Source organism: Conger conger, chromosome 11, assembly GCF_963514075.1.
Source record: "Conger conger chromosome 11, fConCon1.1, whole genome shotgun sequence".
NCBI classification, from domain to species: domain Eukaryota; kingdom Metazoa; phylum Chordata; class Actinopteri; order Anguilliformes; family Congridae; genus Conger; species Conger conger.
This window is the reverse complement of record NC_083770.1, coordinates 8,720,679-8,748,052: the sequence shown is the minus strand read 5'-3', so window position 1 is coordinate 8,748,052 and position 27,374 is coordinate 8,720,679. Positions and strand designations below refer to the sequence as shown.

At 42.5% G+C, this 27,374-nt stretch overlaps 1 protein-coding gene across 1 annotated transcript; it reads right to left on the bottom strand.

Moving 5' to 3' along the window:
- Positions 1-368: 368 nt before the first annotated feature.
- LOC133141247 (cortexin-3-like) lies at positions 369-7,862 on the bottom strand. The gene is made up of 2 exons (XM_061261728.1): positions 7,555-7,862; positions 369-1,550 (listed from the first exon to the last, which is right to left on the bottom strand). The coding sequence occupies exons 1-2, from the start codon at positions 7,583-7,585 to the stop codon at positions 1,219-1,221; spliced, it is 363 nt and encodes a 120-aa protein (XP_061117712.1). The 5' UTR covers positions 7,586-7,862; the 3' UTR covers positions 369-1,218.
- Between the last annotated feature and the right edge of the window lie 19,512 nt (positions 7,863-27,374).

The following is a 27,374-nucleotide window of genomic DNA, read 5'->3' as shown; positions in this document are numbered from 1 at the left end:
AACCTTTACACATTGAGAAGTGCTCTCAAATAACTTGCATGTACAATTATAATGACACCCCAAAATGTGTCTCCAGTGAAAGAAAGATTACGTGACACGTTTTTGTGACACCAGGCAAAATTTTCATGGCTTTACCAGCAAAACAAAATGGAGTATGAAGATCAAATTGATAGGAATTCTATACCTCATCATTGTCTACCAACACACAGCAAAAAATAATAATCCAAGAGGTGCTGTGGTGCCATAAATTATTCATTTTAACATGAGTAAGGGTGGAGTTATTATTTTATGCTGTAAGAAGAAAATACGTACTGCAATGCTAATATGCTAATGGTTCTCTGATTAAAAAGAAGGATAACAGAAAGGTGTATGTAAACTAATATAGTTTTAATGACAAGTTTCAAGGGATTAAATGGTGTTCTTGGCACACTGCAGTGTACATTTCAAAGTCCAAAGGAGATGAAATTACTCATCATTCTACTGTTTGTCCAAATATTGATTTGTGCGGGCAGATTTTGGACAAGCAAATAAAGTATGATCACTTACCACAATCGACAGAGTCTAAAACGTCAGACAAACCTCTAAATATGATTGAATGCACAAAAACGCAAACAGAGCACAGAGCGCACAGTATCTACTGCAGTTTGTTTTGGAAGCTCCATCCGTTTAATACCCTGATTGGCCCTGGGATTCAAGACATCTTACTTGCCTGCCAACAAAAAAATTAGAAACACAGAGCAACACCAATTGTGATTGATCAGACCAATCGGAGCAGGATTCACAACTTGATTTGTAATTTACGGCGACCGGGGTAGCTCTAACGGGGACACAGCGGAGGTAACCAAATGTCCTTTGCAGGTCTGCCGTAATCAATGTCTCTTCACCTTGTGGAGCTCGCGACCGTGATTTATTAGAGGAACGAGTCAATGTCACACCAAGTGGAGCCGTACGCGACTGAGGACACTTAGAATGCGATTGTGGGCGAACATCACGCTTCCTACAGCAGCAGAGGGGTGGGGTGGCCACAGCACGAGCGGGTAAACTGCAATACTACCCTACACATGAGAACGTATCCTTCCGCCGGCGGGGAAGGGGAACGCTCGCGGGTCAGACGCTCATTGGGCTGTCTCAGACGGCCCACGTTTCTGACGTTCCTTGGCGTAGCGGCGGCAGGGAGGCGGTGACGCTGGACGCGCACGGGGCCCCCGCGGGGCCCCTCTACGCCAGGGCGTAGTCGAACTGGCCCTTCTCCAGCCCGTCCAGCCCGTCCGCCCAGGTGGAGGTGGGCATGCTCCGGTACGGGTCCAGCAGGATGCGGAAGCAGCGCACGATCAGGATGCCCAGGAAGATGAAGAGGAAGATGACGAAAGCGAAGGTGGTCTTCTGCTCCAGGGTCATGCCGGGGTCGGGGACGCGGCCCCCCGCCCGCAGCAGCGTGGAGGTGAAGGGCTCCGCCTCCATCATCCAGGAGAAGCGCAGCGGGTAGGCCCAGAGGAGCACTCTCATCCTCACACAGCCCCGGCACAGCTGTCCCGGCCCGGCCTCATCGTCTGGGGAGGGGGAGAGAGGACAAGCCCACACACCGGAGCCAGATCAACAACCGCTCCAGGCCTCCCTCTCTCCCACCCTCTCTCCCTCTCCCTCACTCTCTCTCCCTCTCCCTCACTCTCTCTCCCTGTCCCTCTCCCTCTCTCCCTGTCCTTCTCTGTCTCACCCTCTCCCCCTGTCCTTCCCTGTCTCTCCCTCTTTCCCTCTATCCGTCTCTCCATCTCTCCATCCCTCTCTCACCTTCTCTCCCTCTCTCCGTCTCTCCCTCGCTCTCACCCTCCCTCTTTCCCTCTATCCATCTTTCCATCTCTCCATCCCTCTCTCACCTTCTCTCCCTCTCTCCCTCTCTCCATCTCTCCCTCGCTCTCACCCTCTCTCCCTGTCCTTCTCTGTCTCACCCTCTCCCCCTCTCCCCCTGTCCTTCTGTCTCACCCTCTCCATCCCTCTCTCTCACCTTCTCTCCCTCTCTCTGTCTCTCCCTCGCTCTCACCCTCTCCCCCTGTCCTTCTCTGTCTCACCCTCTCCCCCTGTCCTTCCCTGTCTCTCCCTCTTTCCCTCTATCCAGCTTTCCATCTCTCCATCCCTCTCTCACCTTCTCTCCCTCTCTCCCCCTCACCCACCCTCTCTCTCTCTCCCTCTCCCTCCCTCGCTCTCACCCTCACTCCCTGTCTCTCCCTGTCCCTCTCCCTCTCTCCCTGTCCTTCTCTGTCTCACCCTCTCCCCCTGTCCTTCCCTGTCTCTCCCTCTTTCCCTCTATCCGTCTCTCCATCTCTCCATCCCTCTCTCACCTTCTCTCCCTCTCTCCGTCTCTCCCTCGCTCTCACCCTCCCTCTTTCCCTCTATCCATCTTTCCATCTCTCCATCCCTCTCTCTCACCTTCTCTCCCTCTCTCCATCTCTCCCTCGCTCTCACCCTCTCTCCCTGTCCTTCTCTGTCTCACCCTCTCCCCCTGTCCTTCTCTGTCTCACCCTCTCCCCCTGTCCTTCCCTGTCTCTCCCTCTTTCCCTCTATCCGTCTTTCCATCTCTCCATCCCTCTCTCTCACCTTCTCTCCCTCTCTCCCCCTCACCCACCCTCTCTCTCTCCCTCCCTCGCTCTCACCCTCGCTCCCTGACTCTCCCTGTCTCTCTTCGTCTCTCCGTCTCTCCCTCGCTCTCACCCTTTCTCTCACCCTCTCTCCCTGTCCCTCCATCTCTCCGCCTCACTCTGTCCCCCTCTCTCTCTTTCTCTCTCACCCTCTCTCCCTGTCCATCTCCCTTTCTCCCTCTCTCCATCTCAGTCTCAGTCCCCCTGTCTCTCTATCTCTCCGTCTCCCTCTCTCACTCTTTCTCTTTCTTCCTTGACAGTGAGTCAGGTCACTCACCACACTGGTCTGCAACTGATTTAACAGCGTTCAGTTGGGCTTTCATCGAAGCAATTAAGGTTAAGTACCATATCCAAGGGCATGCACTTGAATGGTAATATAGAGCCTTTATCTCACAAATAAATCATACGCTCAGCTAAACGCAATCATTTTTTGGTGGCGGGGGGTTGGTTTCTCCTGTTGTGGTATGACCATTACACCATACAGGCCTCCTGAAGGAACATTGCAACCCAGTGTACGTACTTTCCTGATATACTCACCTGTGGTCCAGGGGCCTCTTTCCTCAAACCGTGAGGCATATATCATCACTACAAAAGAGCTAGCCCTGTTAGAGGAGCAGTAATGACAATGTCTAAAGAGCAGGAACACAAGGGATCGCGGTGGACTTTGAAGGTGACCTTGAAGGTGTGGTGAAGACCTTTACTGAACCACTTGGGAAGTTTTAATAGACAGTGCCAAAACATAATCAATTTAAATTAAATGAATCTGATCATTATTTGATGCTTCAGCCAAGGATTTTGTTGTTTGTTTGTTTGTCTGTTTATTCAGTGTGGTCCAGTCCAAGTCTGGAAATCTGGGATTTTTTTTTAAATGTAATCATGGAAATAAACAGAAAGCAGATTATAGTTACGTCAAAGCTTTGCAAGAACTACTTGAAGACCAAAGAAGAGCAAGGAGTGCTGGACAATCCACGATCACCTGACTCAACCCCATTGAACATTTATGGAGGCACTTGAAAACTGACAAAAGCCAAGCATTTAGTAACACCACACGATGCTCTTGTAGGAAAAACCTACTCTTTCTTGTAAAAACCTGCTCTTTGGACCATGTCAAATAATGCTGGATCATCAGGTTTTGGAGTCCATGCCAGCTTGAGTGCATGTTGCCATCAAAGCAAAAGGGGGACATATAAATACTAAGAAATTCTGAAATTCATGTAAGTTGACTCAACTTTTCACTCAAATTGTTGTGCTGATAATATAATTTGTAATTAATAAGTTGGAATTAAATTAGAAAAGAAAGCTGAATATAAGCATTTTCACTAGTGGTCTCAGACTTTTGGACCCCACTGTATTATTTAAATATACATTGATTCTTGGGGCTGTACCTGGTAAATGAATTCACAGTGAAACTCTGCTGAAGCTTTTTGCTGAAAACTGCAAAAGAGAGCTGCTAACCAACATTCAGAAACATTGCTACAACATAGCTGCACACACACCCTGTATCCCTAATTAGAAGTTCACTTTATGGCCTAAATGTCCTCAATTAAAAAACCATGAAAGGGCCCAGGAATTTCTGGAATTCTAGAAGAGACCTCATCAATTATTACAGTCATTTGGACAAAACTGGCAAATCAAACGGGACGATAGAAAAGTGTGACAATTGTTTGCAGTAATTCTACACCATTCTGTTTCTTGTTATAAACAGCAGATTAGCAATAAGCAACATGCATTTTTACTGGGAGCGATAAAAACACGTAGGCTTTTGCAAACAAAAAAGAAGGGATCTTCGCTCTTGATTTTTTACAGCCAAATATTTACAAAGGAATAACAGTATTATTGCCTAAATCAATGACAAAAGTTTAATATTTCTCATTTTGTTCTTGAATCTCATTTGGAACACCCTGTTGTTCCTGTTATGTGTTCTCCACTCCTCTGTCTTTTCTATGCTTTAATCTACACAACATGCGACCATTTTGTGGCTCTGCACTTCTTGAACATCATACCTTTTTTAGGTTTCATCTTCGGCACCAATGGCATTGGGTGAGTGTTGTATGAGGCTTCTCTGGAGCGGAGGCATGCTCGTTCACAGTTTTCGCATATCACCTTGGACAAGGTGACACATCCCTTCCCCCTCCACTGCTAGCAATTTATCTGCTATTGTTGTGTAAGGCGGCGGGGGTACTGCAAGTCTCAAATGAACAGCCAGACCACCCATGGTTTCTCCTTGACTGGGTTCAAACCGTAATGAATATTAACTGGACACCAACTGACCAGGAAACAACAAAGGCTGAATGTACTTACGACTGATAATATACTTACTGCAAGTATTAAGTTAAAGGTTAATACGGTAGAGATAAAATTAAAATCAATTTCCAGTCATTTATATGAGAGATCAATCCTAGAGCAATAACCCTACGAGCTCTTTATTGGGGCTGTCAAATAAAGCAATTAAGGCAATAATTGAACTTAATGGTACTAAATGTAGTCATTGTCACAGCGGCAATAATTATTTAATCAAAAATAGACAATGGAATATAGTTCTCAATGTCAAAACAAGAGTATTCCCTTTCACTGCATGAATGATTGTTTCATTTTTAAACTTACATGAAATTTACATGCTCCAATACCAGTGATACAAATGTGTCAGGGCGAATTCCCTTTAGGTGAAACTCTGTGCGGTTGGGGAGTGGTGGATTGCATTCACAGTGCAGTTGCTGTCAGGCTGAAGCAGTGAGACATAATATTGAACACTCAAGTTGCCCTTCTGTCAACCACAGATGCCTGAGAACCATTTGTTTCACTGTCAACATATTGAGTAGACCACATCAAATTCGTCATTGTAGTGTTTTTCTTCTTCTCATGAAATGACTAAAATATAAAAAAACTACACTGTGCACAATCTATGAAGAGAAGATAATAACTGGAGTGGGTGTTTTATTTCGTGCAGTCAGTGCTTCTTATGGAGAATTGCCAACTGGCTGTTACAAACTTCCATACGTTGTAAATGTAGTCACAAGAAAGTAGCAACAGTCAAAAATCTTAATAAAAGAACTAAGAACTGACACAACTATCTTGGTGAACTGTTGAATATATTAATATGCAATGCAAAAAGGTTTTCCACATCGGTCCTATGTGGAAATCTGAAGCTATAAGCAGAACTTGTCATGTCCCCTGTGTGCAAACATAAAATGTCCTTGCTGAGAGGCAGTGACCCTGAAACAACTAATTAGTCTTTCCCCTTATTTTTGTATGAATCATTTGGGGATTACCAACCACCTTGATTGACTTTTACATTGGACACAATGACACTTTAGGCAGGGTCTCCTGTCGGTACACGTTGCTTAAGACCCCTGGCTTACAGACATGTCCGAGATTAAATATTTTTAAACAGTTGGTGCTAAACGGCACATGCAATTAAATAAAATTATAACGAGGAGAAATTAAATGACATTGATATTCAGTTAATAGATTATCAGAAACAACTTTCATTTCACTTATAGACCTACATTAAAGATAGACTATGTGGGCTTGGTCTCTTCACAGAACTGTGTTTGAATTTAATTAGCATGTGTCTTTTGGTAGCATGAGTAACATTAGAACTGTCTTTGGCGTGGCAAAAGGCATAAAAATAAATTAAGCCTCGGCCCAAATGGTTTGCCGTCTTTGGTTCAATACCAGACTGACCCATAACAAAGACTTGGGATACATCCCTGTGAGCCATTAAGGTTTAAATACGGCTCATGACATAATTCAACTTCATTTTCCACACAAAAACAATATATCCAAACTGTAAATATAGCCTACCCCTTATCATAAACCAGTAGTAACATACAGTAGTAATATCTCAGCCTCATCAGGTTTTTGGTATTGAAGAACTTCCACCAGCATTACTGTGAAGTCATACCTGGTATATGTTTTGAGTTAATGTGCTATGGCGGATATCATTAAATCCACAGGAGAATTACAGGTGGATTTAAACTTGCCTTCAATCTAGCAAGGCTGGTTTTCATAGTTTATACAGAATAACTAGAGGTCAATTCGAGATATTTTTTATTTATTCATTAAGTGCCATGATAACGTAAATTTGAAATTGGCTTTGAGAGCTCCTTGATATTAATATTTATTTTGGCAAACAGCTTACATTAAATATTTGTAAAACACACAGTAGTTAGACTGCAAAATGTGCGCAGCTCTCTCTTACTGAGAGAAAGGAAAAGCTACTTGTGAATTAGATTGCCTTTCTAAATACCGGAATTCTTGAAAAGTGTTACATATTGAGTAAATCAAGTAGACGTTATATTTTTATTCATTTCATTGCACATTATTTTTGTTCCAGTAACCTATACATCGGAACGTGATGATGTATAAGGGAATGGGGCGGTATGAATGTCCTGTCTATTCGTCTTATCCTGAGCATAACTGTTTAAAGAAAAAAGCACCAATCGAGATATTTCTACTGTATATCCCACTTTGCTGAGCGCAGCGCATATGAATAGCTTGCTCCAGTGTAATTAGCTTACAGTTAAAATGTAACATGCACGACTACGGCGTTACCTCCGTGCGTAAGTTATCAAGGAAAATACATTCTGATAAATTATTTTAAATGAATCATGCATTGGAATCACAGAATGATACTTAGTGACAAGACAGGCTAATGCACCAAACCATTCCACGGAAGAAAAAAAAACATGACAGTATAAAACCCTTATTAGATTTCAGGTTAAAATTTAAGTCCAAGAGAACTATATCATGCAGTTAAGTAGGATAGCCTACTGTCAACAAGTGTAATAAAGGCTCGTGTGCAACGTATAATTTGTCAGCAGGAAAAGTATTCTAATTTCACACTTTAAAAGCAGAAGAATAGCCATGGCCATAGCTAAAATAACAGAAAACACAACTGACAGAGTAATGAGCTAGGTACCTTTGTCTCGCTGTGACAAGACCGGGTCCATTTCGAATTACAGACAAAACCCCAGGGTTTTGCCCATGCTATCCTCTTCTCTACTTCCCCCTCAATCTCAGTTGATGAAACAGCAATATAAAAAAGCAAGAAAACAAGAAAAGCTAAAAACAAAGCTTTGAAACATACATTCTTCATAAAACATTCAGTTCGTGGTTGTCCATGTCTTCTAGACGAAAACGAAGGAATGGGAGTACTAATTAAAAGCAGAAAGCTCCAGCTCAACGCGCAGTTGTGTCCCGTGTCTTTAGTGTGAGGTTTGACGCCGGTAACCTGAAAGGCAGTTTGCGAGCCGCAGCAGTGATAATAACGCAGCGTGGACCACATTAGGATTCTACAGCGGTAGGAAATCACCGGGCATTCCCCCACGCACATCTCTACACCATCAGACAGCCAGGGAGTGCCCCTTATGCCTTATCGTTTACTGTCGGGGATGTGCTGTAGATGTAAATACATTTCTACCGTGTCCCTCTTTAAAGAATCCCATATTTATCGATCCCACAGGGTATGTATATCCATGACACAGTAGGGTAGCTCCATGGAATATCTATGCAGGACTGGTTGCTTACCTTTCAGAAAGAAATTATGTGCTCCCAGTTATGTATTCTGTGTTTAGCCTTTGTAATTTTTAAATTAAAAGCAATACATGTATTTACACATTAGTTTCAATGGATTATACCATTTCTAAACCATTTACACATTTGTGCTGTAAGTAGCCTAACTGAGCGAATGTCTTTCACAGCACTTTCATTGTGGTGTGTGCAGGTGATGCATGAGTGGATTCCACAATTCATCAAGCAGGCTTTCTGATTCTGTGTAGTCAGCAAGGGCAAGGAACAATGTTAAAACCATTATTATATTTCTAATGTTTGATTCATTCTACAGCTTTCAAGCGTTTAAGCTGTATTCACTTTTTGTCAAAAAATGGCATTTTCTCCTCTGTACTGGAGATTGGCAACTGCACTCTTTGGCTCAAAAATGAGGTTATACAGAACATATGAACAGAAAAGCACAAGAAACACTTATTTCCATAGGTCTGTGTGACTTGTTTCAAATTTACCATATGATTTAAGTATTACACGACATATGTTCAAAGTCATATGAAGCCTCTAAAAATTATACGGCATATAATTATAACTAATTTTTTCATCTTAAATAAGCAGCCAGCAAAACTGGAGGGATCACAATGAGCTGTAAAAAATCAAGTATGGCACCTGATCAACTCCAGAATTAAGTATTATAATACAGTATGCAAGCTAGAAGTGCTAATAGTCACATCAATTTTCTTGATTTAGTTAGCACACTAAACATGTACTAACAAACCAAATGCTGTCATCAGGTGAATGTGACAAGCCTGAAGGTAAACAAACAATTTTTTTTACTTTTACATTTTTATACGGATATTTATATTTGGCATCCAGCATGGATAAGCTGCAGTTGTAGACCTAAGCATTTATTCATTCATTCATTATCCTATCCCGCTTATCCTGAACAGGGTCGCAGGGGGGCTGGAGCCTATCCCAGCATTCATTGGGCGAAAGTCAGGAATACACCCTGGACAGGTCGCCAGTCCATCGCAGGGTACACACACCATTCACTCACACACTCATACCTATGGGCAATTTAGACTCTCCAATCAGCCTAACCTGCATGTCTTTGGACTGTGGGAGGAAACCGGAGCTGTGGAGGAAACCCACGCAAACACCGGGAGAACATGCAAACTCTGCACAGAGAGGTCCCGGCCGACGGGGATTCGAACCCAGGACCTCCTTGCTGTGAGGCGGCAGTGCTACCCACTGCACCATCCATGCTGCCCTATACCTAAGCATCCAGAGCTTTTATGACCTTTGTTGCCCATTTCCATAAAAATGGTCATACAGATTTTATAAGTATACAGTATTTTTTGAAACATATACAGTACTTTGCAGATATTTAATAAAAACTGTCATTGTATTTAATCCCGAAACGATTATGATATAAAGCTGAGACTGATTCAGTTTCATATTATTTCAGTGATAGAGACCTGGGCAGAGGGTAAAGGAGTGTCATCATTTCCGGAGATGATTGGAATGATACCCACTTAATCGATTAACCCAGGAAGAAGTCACTCAATGGGCCAGCTTCTAGTGCATCAGGGGTCTAGATAATTTTTCAGTTGGGTAGAAGCAGCCTTCAGTGGTTGTTGACCTTCTCAGGTTGCTGTAGTTTCATCACATCTATCAATAGCTCTGTGACTGAGGGCCAGGGCTCCTTGTCAAAGAAAGGCCAAGAACAACACATCTCTGCCTGCCTGAAGAAGACATCCAGAGCTGGACGGACAAGTACCAGCTAAAGCTCAACCCAGGTAAAACGGAACTAATCTTCATCCCTGCTCTAACCTCTCCCTTCACAGATTTTTTTTTTTCATTTCACTAGGGGACACCTCGTGACCTCATCCCCAGTGCAGGGAACCTCAGAGTGGTCCTTCTCCAAGAAAATTGGGGTGGTGTAGGGCGGCCTGTAGCATAGTGGTTATGGTAAATGACTGGGACATGCAAGGTCGGTGGTTCTAATCCCGGTGTAGCCACAATAAGATCCGCACAGCCGTTGGGCCCTTGAGCAAGGCCCTTAACCCTGCATTGCTCCAGGGGAGGATTGTCTCCTGCTTAGTCTAATCAATTGTACGTCGCTCTGGATAAGAGCTTCTGCCAAGTGCCAATAATGTAATGTAATGTGGTGACCTGGGCATGCAGGTTCTTCCTGTAAACATCCAGAGAATCTGACCCTTCCTCACCACCTACTCCACTCAGCTCATTCTTCAAGCAATGGTCCCGTTCTGCCTGGACTACTGCAATTCTCTTCAGGCTGGCCTTCCAGAATTGGCCATCGGACCCCTACAACTGATCCAGAATGCCGCAGCTCATCTGCTCTTCAACATCCCCAGACATTCTTACATCACCCCCCTGCTCAGTGAGCTCCACTGACTGCCTGTTATGGGTCACATCAAATTAAAAGTTTGGTGCTCGCATACCAGGCAGCTAAGGGTGCATACATCCAGACACTAATCAGACCCTAAACACCAGCCAGACCTCTCCGTTCCACTACTTCTGGATGCCTGGCACCTCCCCCTCACCACACCTGCACTTCCCGGTCACAACTGCTGTCTGTTCTGGCCCCATGGAGGTGGAATGACCTTCCGGTGGATGTCAGAACAGCAGAGTCTTTGACCACCTTCAAGCACAGACAGAAAACTCACCTCTTCAGGCTGTACCTTTCCCTCCTGACCCCATGGGTATACCATAGGTTATAATTGCACTTATGTATAATTATTTGAGTATTCTGGGAATTCTAGCTACCAACTGTGGTATGCGAGTTGGAAAGTTGATGTACTCTTCAAGGGTTCAAGTTTTATCCGTGCGATCGCTCTAGGACTTGGAACTGTACTTTCCTCTCGGGTCTTCAGTGCACTTGTCCCTGGTTCTGATTTGCACTTCAAATATATGTATTGTTCAACAAACATACTGTGAATTCTGGTAATTGACTTGGCCAGTCTAGAACCTTATACTTTTTCTCCCAAATGAAGTCCTGTGTTGTGCGAGGATTTCGGGACAGTGGAACCAAATGCAGACTCAGATAGAAGGTGAAAAAAGGCAGGCTTTAATGATAAAGGGGCAGATCCAAAACGTAGTCCAAAACAGGCAATGGTCAAGATCCAAGCAGACAGGTACATAGAGGGCAGGCAGAGCGTAGTCGGGCAGAGTTCAAAACCAAGAAGACAGACAGGCAAAGGTACCAAAACAAGAACCAAAAACAGAGTTCAAAAAACCATGTCAGAACCAGAAAAATCCAAAAGCAGAAAACAGGGGTGAAGGCACGGGGTACAGGAGGCTAGAACCAGGGACAGGAGAATACAGGGACAGACTCAAGATACAGGGTATGAAACTAGAAACAGACTATGGTGGTCACAGGGAAACAAGAGGTGAAAATGCTAGGGACTCAGACAGAAATCAGGAAACAGAAAACACAGAACCTGACAGTGTTGGGTCATTGTCTGGCTGCATTGCTCTTCCCAATTAGTTTGGATGCATTTCTCTAAGTTGGCAGACAGAATATTTGTGTACTTCTGAATTCATCCTGCTGCTACCATCATGAGTTACATCATCTATAAAGATTAGTGAGTCCACTCCAGAAGCAACCATCCAAGCCCACGCCATGACAATTCCTCCATCATTCTTCACAGATGAGCTTGTATGTTTTGAATCATGAGCAGATCCCTTCTTTCTCCACACTGTGGCCTTTCCATCACTTGGTCTCATCAGTCCATCAAACTTTGTTCCAGAACAGCCAATAGATTCTTACTACTGATGAGTGGTTTGCATTTTGTGGTATTGCCTCTATACTGCTGCTCTCTAAGTCTTCTTCGAACGGTTGATTCATCCCTGCCCTGTGGAGATTGTTTGTGATGTCACTGACTGCCATGTGGAGATTGTTTGTGATGTCACTGACTGATGTTTGGGGTTTTTCTTCGCAACTCTCACAGCGTTTCTGTCATCAGCTGCTGTTGTTTTCCTTGGTCGGCCAGTTCAATGTTTGTTGCTCAGTATGCCAGTGGTTTCTCTCTTTTTTAGGACATTCCAAGTTATTCCCAATGCTTGAGCAATGGTTATCTTTTCAAAGCTTCAAAATGGGTCTCTGTTCTTCTTTGGGTTTATCTTTTCTAACACAAATGCAGTCTTCTCAGGCAAAACCCCAGGTTAAAACCAAGAGTGGACATTCAATCAATCTGACAGGACACATCTGGGCAACAAGAAACACCTGTCAGTCACATGTTCTAATACTTTTGCATAGATGGAGTACAGTTTGGATGTTGCTGTCTCACTTTGCTATCTGGGCAAAAAATAAATTTAATACGAGTTAAAATGTATTCTTTTCTTTGCTATTTCAGAATCCCATCGAGAGAGGTGCTGCATCTGTGTGAATATAAGTCCTGACTTTCTAGATTATATTGAAATGAATTACTATCCACATTTCAATACCTGAATAACAAAACTGAAAAAACAAAACAAAACTTCAATGTTTTCAGATGCAAAAATTGTTTGTTGCATTGATATGCCTATGTGAGGTGAGAGTGTCTAGACAAAGTTTGTGAGGTGGTCTCTGTGGAGCCAGTTTTTCAGATGGTTCACTGGGAATTGAGTTATTACTTTGGCTGTGGAATTGAGGTCACCAGACCAGGTGCTCTTGAAAGACAGTGTTGGTCAGATTTTTGATGTGAGACATCAGTTTAAGTATACCCCTGACACTCTTAAAATTGGCTCAGGTATTAAAAAACCAATAAAATGTTTCTAAAGTCTAGGAAGTCACATTGGCAGATACATAAACACTTGACATGGATTTTGTGTGTGGGGAATAAGGCTGTGTTTAGTTTTATGATGATTTGCATGATTCAAATACATACTGTAAATATTCTGACAGGATTGAACAGTTTCACATAAACACTGTAACCAGTAAATTCATATAACTAGCTAGCTTCCTGTAATATTAATAGCTAGTGTGCATTAAATACAATTAAAGTGACTGTAAGGCTAAATCCATATAGGGTTATTATGGTATGTATTCAGCAGCAAAAGCTGAGAAATCAAATGCATTGCTCCAGATTCATTAGTACCCTTAATAAAAATGGAGAAAAAAGGCTGCATATAATAAACAACATGGATAATGGACTATATTTTATATGGGCATGGTTAATCGATTAAATGGATACTTGACGGAAATGTCTTAACCGATTAAGATTAACAAAAGAAATTGAACAATAGTAGACTAGCCATAAATGTGGCAAAACTGGTTGCTTATCACTTCCTGGTGAAGGAGGCCATTAGTATCGCAGTTTAAGAATGGCAGAGATTGGTTGTGTCTTGTGTCACATAAAGCAAAACAAAAACAAACATAAAATGGCACCTCCATACCAGCACACATTTTTCCAAACCAAATTGGAATTAAGACTGCAAGAGAGTGCAGATGAGATGAGATGGTCAGATGAGACCATAATGGAACGTTTTGGCCATACACACCATTATGTTCGGTAGCAAATCACAATATATGCACGGAGAAGCACCTCATACCTACTGTCAAATGTGACGGTAGGTCATTGATGTTTTGGAAATGATTTGCTGCCAGTGCTCCGGGGGCACTATATAAGATCAATAATTCAACAAAAAACTTGGAAATCGTGGCAGAAAATCAGGTTGTCTCTGCTAGGAGTCTTGGTCATAGGACGCTCTGGATAAGAGCGTCTGCTAAATGCCAATGATGAGGTAAATTGTCCAGTAGGACAATGACTCCAAGCATACATAAAAATCCACACTGGTTAAGTAAAAACAACCATATTCTGCAATGGCCATCTCAGTCTCCTAACTTAAATCCCATAAAAAACCTGTGGTCAAAAGGTCAAAATGGTCAAAAGTCCCTCCAAATGTGTTTTTTTAGCCTCATCAGAAATTATTGGAAAAGACTCACAGCTGTCATTTTTGCCAGGGGTATTTGCACAAAGTATATATATTTTTAATTAATACATGTAAGTTTTAAGATTAATTCCATTGAATCATTGATAAAGTGCACTACTTTATGCATGTTGGAAAATAAAACTTATGTGAAGTAACAGTGTTGATAGCACTTTTTTCTGCATATTTATCTAGGGTGCCAATTATTTTGGTGCCAATAAATCAGACTCTGGGCGATGAGGTCAGGGTCCTTCATGACATCAAGAATTCCCTGACCTAATGGCCAATAAATGCTTTAGTCTCATTGCATCTCTCCTCCCATCAGATTCTTATATATAATTATTTCATAGAGAGATTTGCAGCATGATCTATATGGTGGCACAGTTGTGCAGTGGATAACACTGTCGCTTCACAACAAAACAATGTGCTGGGTTTAAATCCTGACCAGGGCCTTTCTGTATGGAGCTTGTATCTTGCTCTAGCTCTTATTCCTCCTTAATACCAACCGTATCCCTGGCCCAGTTGTGACATCAGGTTGGGGGTGGTCACTGGTCAATAAGGCCGAGACAAAATTAAGGCCAATCTGGCAACCGAAATGCATGACAATAGTCAATTAAATCAAAAAGGAAACAAATTATTCCCTTACAAGTCTTACAACCACATTAACAAACAAACAAACAATTTTCCTATCCTGGCACCACACAGTCTCCTTCCTTACAATTAACTTGTGGGTGGTACGTTTTGGGAGGAGTTGAGGAGGGGGTGAGGTGGTGAGGTGGTCCAGACCACACCAGACATTGTTTTCAATACAGAATTCATGTCTGACTTAGACTGTCTGTTATTATAGTCATTTACATTACTTTGACTAGATATTTGGTGGATGTGTAGTGGATACATCCCTCTGTGAACTCTGTGCAGTCACATTAATGGACAAAAAATACACTATAACCTTCTCAAGAATGTGCCTAACAGGCCAGGAATCGCTCATTCTGCCAAATGTGGGAGACATAGAAGAAACCCCAATGAAAGTGTCTTTATTAACTGCCTTGATTAAATTAGCATAAATATTCATTAAGCACCCACAGAGGAGGCAGCAGGATGAGCCTGTCTGCCTATTGATCTATTGTGCAGACATAACACAGACTGTATCAAATGAAAAATAAATGAAACTGCTTCACTAAATTGAAGGTATGCCCATGAGACATTTTTAATGGTGGACGAGTGGCAAAATGACATAAACAAGTTTACATGTATGAAGGCAGGACTGATGCCAAATGACAATTTCCAGTATAAATAGAATTCAGAGAAATGTTAATTGCTCAGAATTTTCACGGATGGGATTTTTTGTTTCAGATAGCCTTTATTAGGAATTATGACTTGGAATCATTCACTGCGCAATTCATACAGTATGTGAGATGTTTAAAACAGTAGAGCTATTTTGTGTGACAGGGCAATAACTTTCCAATAACTTTTGCTCCGAGGTGAACTTGCAATCATTGCACGAGCACTGCAGATTCAGCTGTTTTTGTTTCTTAGAGTGTCTTGTTCCATTGCAATGAGCTGAATCCAGTGCATAAAGTTGCAGACACTTGTGGAGAGGTCTGATATGAAAGAACCTTTATTATTGGTTGTGTATGGGAGGCCTATGCAAGTGAATTAGCTTAACCTTCTGGCCTGGGCTTCCCAGTTTAACTGTGGAACATCTAATCAAGAAGCTACCAGTTCTTGATTAGATGTTTTTCTAATCTTTTTTTATCTTTTATACCTAAAAATATAAACCATCTTATTATAACTTAGGTGAATACGTGTAATTATTATAACTTGAATACATTTTAAAACACATTTTCAAATGCACATAAAATGCACAGTGCACTTTTAAAATGGGCAAAAGTGTTTTCATAGCAGATAAAGAATAAGGGTGCAAATACAGTTAAATCTGTATTTGGATAGTGACACAAATTTTGTTTTGCTCTGTACTTCAGCACATTTTATTTTAAACAAATTAAAATGAGGTCAAAGTGCATTACATTTAGTCAGACTATCAGCTTTAATTTCAGGGCATTTACTGTACAACCATATGGCTAGCTGGCCAGCTGTGTGTCATTGCATAATTTGTTAATGCACAACAAAGCGAAATAATAAGTCTAGAATTAATTCTGGGTATGTCATTTGCATTTGGGAATCTGTGGCTGATCAACTTGAGGACCAGAGAAGTGCCAATGTCAGGAAAATAGACCATCGTGAGGCTGAAAGAAATCACAATAAATCGATCAGAGACATTGGCAAAACGTTGAGTGTGTCAAAATCATCTGTTTGATACATTGTTTTGTTTTCTCCCAATTTAATAGGCAATCTATTCCAATCGCCCGTGTGTTAGCTAGCAATACACTGCCTACTCTCAGGTGATCCTGAGAACGCCATGGCTTCTCCAAGCCACATCGTCCTGCCTGTGAGCGGGGTGCTGTTGTATACGGTGATCTCACTAACCCCCCCCTTGCTGAGTGCTCCCCCCGCCCTCGGAGCTCCATGTGATCTAGCCAAACTCAGCGTTGGCAGGCCGTTCAATACATTATCAGGAAGCAAGAACACACTGGTGAGCTCACGATAGCAATGGCTGCAGCAGTATCAGCGCCTCATGGGGCAGTGACACAGGCCATTTGGTGACTCATCCGGTTAAAAGACGAGGCAAATATAGGCCCCATGGCCTGGGATCAAATCCTGACCACACCGGTGCTATGAGAGCTAGTAGCCCAGCCAGAGAGACATGTAATTGGTGGAGTCACCCACAGTTATGGAAGGTTCAGTCGGCAAGGATTTGTGCGTCACTGTTTTCAAGTGACCCCTGCTGGTTAATCAGGCGCCCCCGGTTTGCCTGCTAAAGAGTGGTCTTCTAACTCAGGTCTGTGCTGGCCTTTTGGGTGACGTCATGCTCTACTGCATGCATAGATTGCAGCATGAGTCAGCTGAGTTCAGCTGGGCATTAAAAATTGGGGAGAAAATTGGGAAAATAGACATAAAATGTAGTAGCAGGGACATTAATCATAACTGAGTAAAAATGGGGAAAACTACTGTAAGCGTGAGTCGTCTTGGCTTCGTGCTACAAAAGGAGAAAAACACAATAGCAAAAATGGCATAGACCAAAAGACAAGATTTTGAATGATTATTCTTTCTCTTGATCGAAATGTACAAAATCAATTCATTGGTCACCGGGCAAGAACATCATAGGTCTAACATTTCCATTCCAAAACTGAAAAAAATAAGAGGTCAAAGTATGAATTGTAGACAGAAAAAATAAAAAAAGACAATTGCTATGACCAGTATTATTAATCTGACAGGGAATGTGCTGACCAGGTTGACTAGCACTTTGGGGAAAGGCAATAGTCCAGGCCTGTGTTGCAGTTACAGAGTTCATTAAACAGCAAACTCTTCCCCCACAGGGGACCGGTGGAGTCTCAGAATGTGCTCCGTCATCCCCCTTTCATAGTGGAGGTGTGCGTTTCCTCCATTTCTCAACCAGTGCAGGCACGATAAGACCCTTCTGAGGCCTATTGGCTGCCTGAAAAGCTCACAGAATGTGGGTGGCGTGCTTGCTATTGCCGCATTCTCCAGTCATAAATAAATAATATTTCGTTCCTTGCTATCCCCAGAACTACTGAGACGTTTGCTTAGCACTGCTATGTTCCATTGAAACTAGAGTCAGTTCAAACCTAAAACAATATTAGCATATGGTATTGCCTTCGGTTTGCAAATTTCATTAGCTTTAATTTCCATGGCAAGAGACTTCGGGCAAATATGTCACAGCCATTCTTTCAAAGGGGACTTATAGTTTGGGGGCTCCGGATCGGTAGAGGGTCAGAAGGGATCATGGGAATGTTTCATTAGTGATTGGCAATGCAGCGTGTGTCCTTGGCTGTTGGGTACAGTTCTCCTTCAGTAATTATTTAGAGGATAATGTCATAGAGCTCAGACAGTGGCATGGACTCTCTAATGTTTCTTCACTTCTGGGTTGTCTAATAGCAGTCACAAGCATATAAACACTACCCAAGTTCACCAGCAAAATAGTTCAACAGTTGTAGTTCTAAAAGTCCTTCAAAGGCTGACTCAGCATATGCTAGAAATGGGTAGTAAATCTGGACATACACTCAGTGAGCACTTTACTAGGTAAACCTGTACACCAGCTTGTTAATGCAAATATTCAATCAGCCAATCACGTGGCAACAACTAAAAGCATAAAAGCATGCAGACATGGTCAAGAGGTTCAGATGTTTTTCAGACCAAATGTCAGAATGGGGAAAAATGTGATCTTTGACAGTGGAATGATTGTTGGTGCCAGACAGGGTGGTTTGTGTGTCTGGATAAGAGCATCTGCCAAAAGCCAAAATAATGTCATGTAAATGTTAAACACCAGAAATAAATAACTAAACTTGATTAGTGCCATTCTGTGGCAATATACACTCACCAAGCACTTCATTAGGAACATTTTAACTTTATTACACCTACATATTTATGCGATTATCTAATCAGCCAATTGTGTGGCAGCAGTGCAATGCATACAATCATGTACACGGGTCAGGATCTTCAGTTAATGCTCACATCAACCATCAGAATGGGGAAAAAATTTAATGTAAGTGACTTTGACCATGGAATGACTGTTGGTGGCAGACAGGGTGGTTTGAGAAAAAAGGTTTATCTCAGAAACTCCTGATCTCCTGGTTTTTTTTTTACACACACTAGTCTCTAGAGTTTGCAAAGAATGGTGCAAAAAAAAAAAAAAATCCAGTGAGCAGCAGTTCTACTGACAGAAATGCACTGTCAATGAGACGTCAGAGGGGAATGGCCAGACTAGTGGTTCACTTAGTGACACTTAATTAAATGGTTTCATGAAACCAGTCCGACAATTTGTCTGAAATAATAAAATTGCAGTGTCCAATTATTTATGTATTTATTTGCCAGTAAATACTGCTTCACTGTTTGCACCATGATATGGTCCAAATGATGTACTGACAAACTAATGTTGAACGGCTGAAATATTATTTTTAACATTCATTTATTTATATTCAGTTACTGTCAGTGGAGATGAGATTTGGAGGAGAAAGATTATGAAATATTTGTTTTGTTTTGCTGTATTTCAGTGTTTAGCTTTTTGAAACCACAACGGAATTCATATTGATTGAGTGTAATGTTTTCAATTTCAAGTGGAACGAAACTCTATACTTTATTCAAATAGGAAAGTTTGCTGAGATTTTAATAAGCATTCCTATGAGCTTTTACCATCTCTTACTGCACATAGGATTCATTTTTAATTTTAAGCAACCTGTATAAGTTGAGCTCTAAAATAGATTAAACCAGGTGTCAAGCTCTACTATTTCAACAGCACTAGTAGGCACATTTCTAAATTAGATACATGCAAATTTCATACTGACACTAGAAAGTGTTTATTCACACGGAGTGTAATTAATGCTTGGAATAACTTGTTGGTATTTGTATCAAGCGGGGTGAGAGATGAACTCAGTTGACCTGCCTCTTATGAGTCAGGCAGGCCTTGTGAAACACTCATCTGCAGTAATTCAACAGTAGCACCAGGCAGCGGCAAATTATCGATGCTTGCTGATGAAAGAATGCAGGAGGAGAAGTTGGGAAGGGCAGTTGGAGAGCAGGAGAGGAGGTTAGGCCACCTCCCTTCCACCTGCAACCTTCAGCAGCCTCCTCTGACAGGGAAAATGGCGGCCACTTTGAAGGACAGGGCAGACGGGAAGCCTTCTTTGGTGCTTGAATCACCTTTCAATCTTTTATGATTCTTGGAGGGAAGCGATCAGAGCAATCACTCTCTGACAAGCTGTCGTTTGTCTGCATCAGATAAGTCCGACCCACCTTTACGCTTTACAGTTTTCATTGTCACAAACCCCTCTCTCTCTCCCCCCTCACTCTCTCCTTCTCTCTCTGTCTCTCTCTCTCTCCCCCCCACTCTTACCCTCTCTCTCTGTCTCTCTCCCCCCTCTCCCTCTCTCTGTCTCTCTCTCCCTCTCTCTCTCTCTCTCTCTCTCTCTCTCTTTGTCTCTCAATAATAGCAATAACCTTGGAGTCGGCCTGATGGTCTGTTGATCGCAGCCAACACAGAAAGAATTACAATTAAATAACTGCACATTAATATTTTACATTCATAGTGTCTTTGACTACTGTAACCTTCTCCAGGGAAATGGGTAAAGGGTATTAAAAGATAAACTTAGTTTTGACATACGGCATGACGCAGGTATATTGCTTAAGGCTTATAGAATGGCTTTTCATTCAGAAAGTGAAAACAAATGAACACAAATACAATCCTTTTTAGTATGGTTTCACAGAAGTATACAGAGAGATCCATAATGTTGGATTCTTTTTTTTTCTTGATTTGGCTGTGTACTGTACCAGCATTTCACATGTGGTTAAAGCGCAGATTCTCAGCTTGTATTACATTAAAAGGGTATATTTCAGACAATTTGTTTTCACCATGAAATACTTTTTATGCACAAACACCCCATTTTAGGGCACCAGATGGTTTCATATGGTTCAATTCACAACATCTAAAGAAACAAATTCAACCAGCTCTAAAGAAATGTTCTAAAAATCATCTTTACTTTTGAGCCCATTGAAAATTCCCCGCTGCAGACAAAAAAAAGGCCCCAAGGGATGTCTGAACACATATTTTGAGTTTCTTTTTTTGCAACAGAAAGTAATTTCAGTTGTCAATGTAGCAGTTTTTGTATTTTTATTTGTAGGTCCAGAGAATACTTGGTTGCTGTGACCCCATTTTTCCAATTTTGCTGGCAGTTACTTTTTGGCGCAACTCATTAGTCTTTGCAGCGACAATTTTTTATCTTTATAGTAGCTTTTCTCGGAAGATGCTTGCATTGGCTTTTTGGAACATATTGCTGGCACTCCGCGGCCCATAGGGTTTTATGGTGCCTTGCATGGTCTGGGAGGATTAATTTCAGGGCTCTTCCAACTCAGAATTGACGTACGTCCGAGTCTCCCTGTCTCCCCGTCGCTTCTGGGCCACAGGCATCCGCAGTTCAGACTGTCGCTCACTACATCAACGCAGATTTCTTTTAGAATCACTGCAGTGCCTTTTTATCTTGAAAAATGAAGCAAACAGGATACTTTTTTCAGAGGTATATCTCAGACTAAGGCACAGTATCACTTAAGTACTCAGGTTGAGTCTCCAATTATTTTCCGCCCTGAAGGTTTGAGGATGAACATTTTGTTAAATCAATCTCCCGGAGCTCCGCACCCACAGTGTGAGGGAAAGCGAAACAAGACACGGGGATGAAACTGTGTGTTTATGCAGTTGATAATGGATGCTGCAAAGCTTTTTTCAACAAGCAGGGAGTGGTAGAAAAGTTATCTCTCTAGCTCCGCCCCCAGCCCTGCCTCAGGGCCAATAACATGGCAGAAACAGGCCACTTGATGGGGCACGTGTAGAAACAGAGGTGAATTAAGACATTCATTCAAATTAAGCCAGCAAAGACCTGGCAGATTTAGAGGGCTCAAAAACACTCTTAATTTATTAACAACCCAAACAGACAAATGTTACGATACACGGTTTTCCTCAGCTTCCTTTATGTCAGTATTTCTCTTGACAATAATAAGCAGATTATGAAGCAGTTTATGAAGCAGAAAATATTTTCTCTATGAGTTTTACACACAAAATCAATATCAGATTACTAGGTACTTCATTGTCTGGACTTAGAAGCAACACATCTTCCTTAGAAAAAGAAAGTATTCCTGTCCATGTCAGGGTATCGGGGCCTTCACCTGATTTTTAATTTAATTATATGAATGTGAACAGCAATGCTGACATAAAATAGGAGACTTTAGATCAGGGCTGCCCTGCCCTGTTCCTGGAGATCTACCATCTAGCTCTACAACACTGTTAACCAAATAATATCTGCTTCATCAATCAGCGGGGTAAATTTAAGTTCTTTCAAATTTGTTGGATGTCAGCAAGAGGGTACACACAAACAATTCTAAATTTTAAGTACATTAGTTATGGTATTAGATTAGGTTGTTTGACAATAAGTATGTTGACCCACTGTTTATATTAGAAAAATGGATTGTCCATTCAATTTACCCTGCTGATTGAGGATTAAAATAGGGAATGGGCAATATTCTTCTTGCTGTATACTGAATAATAGGCTACAGGTACCAATGCTAACAGTACAACAGCTATGTACAGCTATGTAGTCACACTCTTTGGTTTGGCTTAATTCTAGGGCATGGTCCTTAATAGTATAGTTTATGTGTTTGCATACACACCTGCAAACTATCAAAGGTGCAAGTTGATATGCCTAGCTACACAATGTTTTCTTAGATAACTGGATTTGAATTCAAGCGTGATTTCCTGCTAATGGGTTTAGAAATGTGAAGTGTATATTTAGGAGTGGAATTGGACCAGTTCAAACTTAATTGTGTTGCTGGAGGTGTTTGTGAAAAATAGAATTGACCCCAGTCACATTGCAAAAGGAGCCTAATCATTTGCCCTTGTTACAATAGCTTGATATATTGTGCAGATAAGACCTTTGTGGAAATGGGACCAGAATTGGAAAGGGTGAGATATCTGGGATATAGTTTATTAAGGACTGTGCACCTTGCCCAGACAATTTCCTCTGATAGGCTATACAGTAATCTATAACAACGATTGGCAGTGACTTTGACCTTGATATAATTGAACTGCAGTGGCTTCCCCAAGGATTTTCAATGGCCTTGGTTCTCCGAGGGCATTTACATTTACATTGGCACATTCGTATTTACATAATGAGTTTTTTTTTTTCTGAAAACAGTAACACTATGCTGGACGTGTTCTTATATTAGAAATCTTGTATGACAATATGCCACCCTATGAGATTCAAATACTGCAGTCTAACTTACACTCGGGCTTATAAACCATTGTGCACTCCTAGCAATGAACAATTTTATTATTTCGCTTTTTTCACCTGCCAATTGGTTTCAAAATGAGTTTCAGTTTTGATATGTACAGCAAAAAATGATTATTCAAGGCAATGAACATGCTGTAACCGCATTGTGTTTTGATTGAATTCTAGCTCTTTCTCCCTCGCTGGCAGTATAGCAGGTGTTCTCTTTGGCAACAGTTTCTTGCCGCTCGTTTTCCCCAGCTCATTCCTCCTTCATTCATACCCTCTCGCTGATAGGGAACGCACACAGAGGTTAATCTGTTTCACTGCATACTAAACACTGCCATACTGGGATCGGTCCTCCAGACAAGTATTAAAAATGTCATTATTTATAGGCTGTACCTGAAGCAGACTAGTAACAGTAGTAATATGTTGCTGACCAAATTATTGACTATTTGCTTTATAAAACTATATGTTTATTTGAATGGCACATTAAATGATAAGTTCAGTCAAATTATTTTAGATTTTCAGAGGGCTTGAACTGAGAAAACACGTTCATGTAATGTTCTTGGTGGTAGATACTATAAAAATCTACACATTTATTTTTGAGCTCTGTTGAATGCTTTAGCATGAGCACTTTATTAGGCATTTATTAGACTTATTTAGACTTATTGGTCTTCTACTGCTGTAGCCTGTCCAGTTAGAGGTTTGATGCATTATGTGTTCAGAGATTCTGTTCTGTGGGCGGCACGGATGGTGCAGTGGGTAGCACTGCCGCCTCACAGCAAGGAGGTCCTGGGTTCGAATCCCCGTCGGCCGGGGCCTCTCTGTGTGGAGTTTGCATGTTCTCCCCGTGTCTGCGTGGGTTTCCTCCGGGTTGGCCAGTTAAAATAACTTGCAACAATGCAGTGCTTCATTTAAGATATAGAGCTTTCTACTTTTCATGGAATTACCTGGAGTGCCACTGTTGTACCAAATGCTTCTGAAATAGCTGTAGGGGATACTTTTCAGTATTCAAAATAGCACATTTTCAATTAAAAGGTACACAGGGGGGCAAAACTTTTTTACTAAAAGTGAATAAATAAATGGCTCGCTGTCCTTGAACCCATCTGGTCTCTAAACGCTTCCTTAACTTTCCACAAACGTGGTCCCCAGAGGGCCTGTAATAAATTATGCATTAAGTTATAAAATGCGTCCGCCTGACCTGAGATGCAGATAACAGTCTCGCACGACAGGACACAGAGAAGTCAGACCTTGCAAGTCACGGAAACTTGGATTTTATGAATGCTTCAATAGGCACATATGAGGAAAGAGTAACTGTGCTACAAAACAAGGTAAGTAATGACTGCTGCTCCATCCATAAACATCAGCTTACATTGTGTCTTCGTCATTACAGCCTGAACTTGAATAAAAATAGGTCATCCATAAATTCATCTATCCATTCATCACAGAATTCATTTAACATGGATTCTGAATTTGCACTATAAATGCAAGAATACATGTAACTTTTACTAATACAGTTTGGAGAATTAATACTGGTGATTGCTAAACTCTGTTTGTGAGGAAGAAACAAATTACCTTGTACTTAATTGAGTCCTACTTAACAAAAAATATATATATTTGATTGACTTTTAGCCTTTGTCTAATAGACTTCTGTGCTACCAGATCCCCCGGTCATTAGACGTGGATAAGACACACAGCCGGCCACACACTGACTAGTGCTCTATAAATAGCACTGAACATCTATGCTCCTTGTCTGCAACTGGAAGGATAGTCTCTTCACTTCACTCTGTAAGACACACCGGGAGGAGATGAAGCAGTGGTGTCCAGCAAAGTACAACACAAATAAACCGTTTACTCCCCAGACCGGTGAAAGGCCCTGCCAAGTGCAAGGACCAACACAGAGGTGGAAAGTCTCTCAGCCCCCCAGATACAAAGGTGGCTTACAGTAAGTGACAATTTTATACACTTTTCAGGGGCTGTGCCCGGCACACCTCCCCAAGGAGTTGCCGGCCACAACAATCAGATATGACAATCTAAAAACCGTTGATGGACCTGCCCACTTCGGGAACACAAGGGAGACCTCTCTCCACAGGTGCCAATCTGTCCAGTTGTATTCCAACAGGATTGTCTTGGCAATGTGACAGTCTCAGCTTGGATAACGGTCTACCCAGACATCCTGTTTTAAAGCAGCCGAAAAGCTGTCTGCCTGTGCGGGTGTGTGTGTTCGATATACGTTAGGGGGCCCTGGGGGCCATCAAGGACCTAGCTGCCCTTCAGATTAATGCCCTGAGCCGGTGTCTCCATTCCCTAACTGGACAGAGCAGAGACCGTAGTAGATCAACTCCACCATCTTGCTGATGGAAGATGAATGCTCGTAGCTCGATGGACTGTTGTAAATTGAAGTCTGAGGTATTTTGAGAAGGAGTGGCGGGTTAGGATGAAGAGAGGAATCTACAACATGGCTCAGGCAGTAAGAGCAGTCGTCTGGCAGTCGGAGGGTTGCCGGTTCGATCCCCAACCCGGGCTGTGTCGAAGTGTCCCTGAGCAAGACACCTAACCCCCAAATGCTCCTGACGAGCTGGTCGGGGCCTTGCATGGCAGCCAATCGCCGTCGGTGTGTGAGTATGTGTATGAATGGGTGAATGGAGAAGCATAAATTGTACAGCGCTTTGGATAAAGGCGCTATATAAATGCCTGCCATTTACAACTGTCTCCATGGACTGATAGAGCCTGCAATTCCCCCATTCCCCTAGCAGAAGTAAATGCTAATAGGAGGGTAGTCTTGAAGCACACTCCAGTGGGGAGGGGATGGATCATAGAGAACCGTACCATGTGACGCCACTACCTCTCTCAGAAGTCTCAGTAGAAAGGGTAAGAGACATTACATTAATGGCATTTGGCAGACGCTCTTATCCAGAGCGACGTACAACAAAGTGCATACCCATAACCAGGGATAAGTGCGCTGAAAGACCCTCGAGGGAAGTACAATTTGAACTGCTACCTGTACAACAAAGATATTAGATTTTTTTTCTTTTTAAACAAACGAATAAACAAACAAACAACAAAGCAAAAGTGACCAAACTTAACTAGCCAAACACTGCTTACCTAGCCAACTAAAAATACCGATACACAAAAAAGTTAATCACAGAAAGACAACAATTAAGGATCACAGGGAGGTAGGGAGGGACGGGGAGAGGTGCTGCTGGAAGAGGTGGGTCTTCAGTTTACGGAAGGTGGGGAGAGATTCTACAGTTCATTCCACCACCGTGGAGCCAGAACAGACAGTAGTCGTGAGCGTGAGGTGGAAGTTCGGAGAGGGGGAGGTGCCAAGCGGCCTGTGGAGGCTGAACGAAGAGGTCTGGCAGGGGTGTAGGGTCTGATGATTATTTGTAAGTAAGCTGGGGAAGACCCCTTAACTGCTTGGAAGGCTAGCACCAATGTTTTTAATTTGATGCGAGCCATGACAGGCAGCCAGTGGAGGGAAGTAAGCAGGGGGGTGACATGTGAGTATTTGGGAAGGTTGAAGACCAGACGAGCTGCTGCATTCTGGATAAGTTGGAGGGGTCTGATGGCGGACGCTGGGAGGCCAGCCAAGAGGGAATTGCAGTAGTCCAGGCGGGACAGAACCATCGCTTGGACCAGGAGCTGAGTCGAGTAGGGGGTGAGAAAGGGGCGGATTCTCCATATGTTGTATAGGAAGAACCTGCATGACCGGGTCACCGCCGCAATGTTCTCGGAAAGGGACAGTCTGCTGTCCATCACCACGCCGAGGTTCCTTGCACTGGGTGATGGCGTAAGTGTGGTATCCCCGAGGGAAATGGAGAGATCCAGATGGGGAGAGGTATTAGCAGGGATGAATATCATTTCAGTCTTACCTGGGTTGAGCTTTAGATGGTGGTTGTCCATCCAGCTCTGGATGTCACTCAGGCAAGCAGAGATACAGGCTGAAACCTGTGTATCAGATGGTGGGAATGAGATGAAGAGTTGGGTATCGTCCGCATAGCAGTGTTAGGATAGTCGATGTGCAGTGATCACAGGGCCAAGGGAATGAGTGTAAAAAGAAAAAAGAAGCTGGCCTAGGACTGAGCCCTGGGGAACTCCTGTGGCAAGGGGCCGAGGTGTCAATACCATACCAGCCCAGGCAACCTGGAAGGAGCGACCAGAGAGGTAGGACTCAATCCAGTCCAGGGCTGTGCCACAGATGCCCGTTGCTGTCAGGGCAGACAGGAGGATGGAGTGATCCACAGTGTCGAAGGCAGCAGAGAGATCTAGAAGAATGGAGGCAAAGCATATAGCAGGCCAGGAGGTCACTGATGTGCCAGGGCCTGTAATATAAGCGGCAGCCCCTATGCTGTCTGTCCCGACCAGCACATGGTGGCCCTGTGAGCACGGCAGAAAAGATGGAGAGCAA

Bases quoted from the DNA above. Each gene is read 5' to 3' on its own strand.
- LOC133141247 (XM_061261728.1), bottom strand. From the start codon at position 7,585: ATGGACCCGGTCTTGTCACAGCGAGACAAAG. The intron at 1,551-7,554 runs GTACCTAGCTCA...CCCCCTCCCCAG, and splicing joins CTTGTCACAGCGAGACAAAG to ACGATGAGGCCGGGCCGGGA.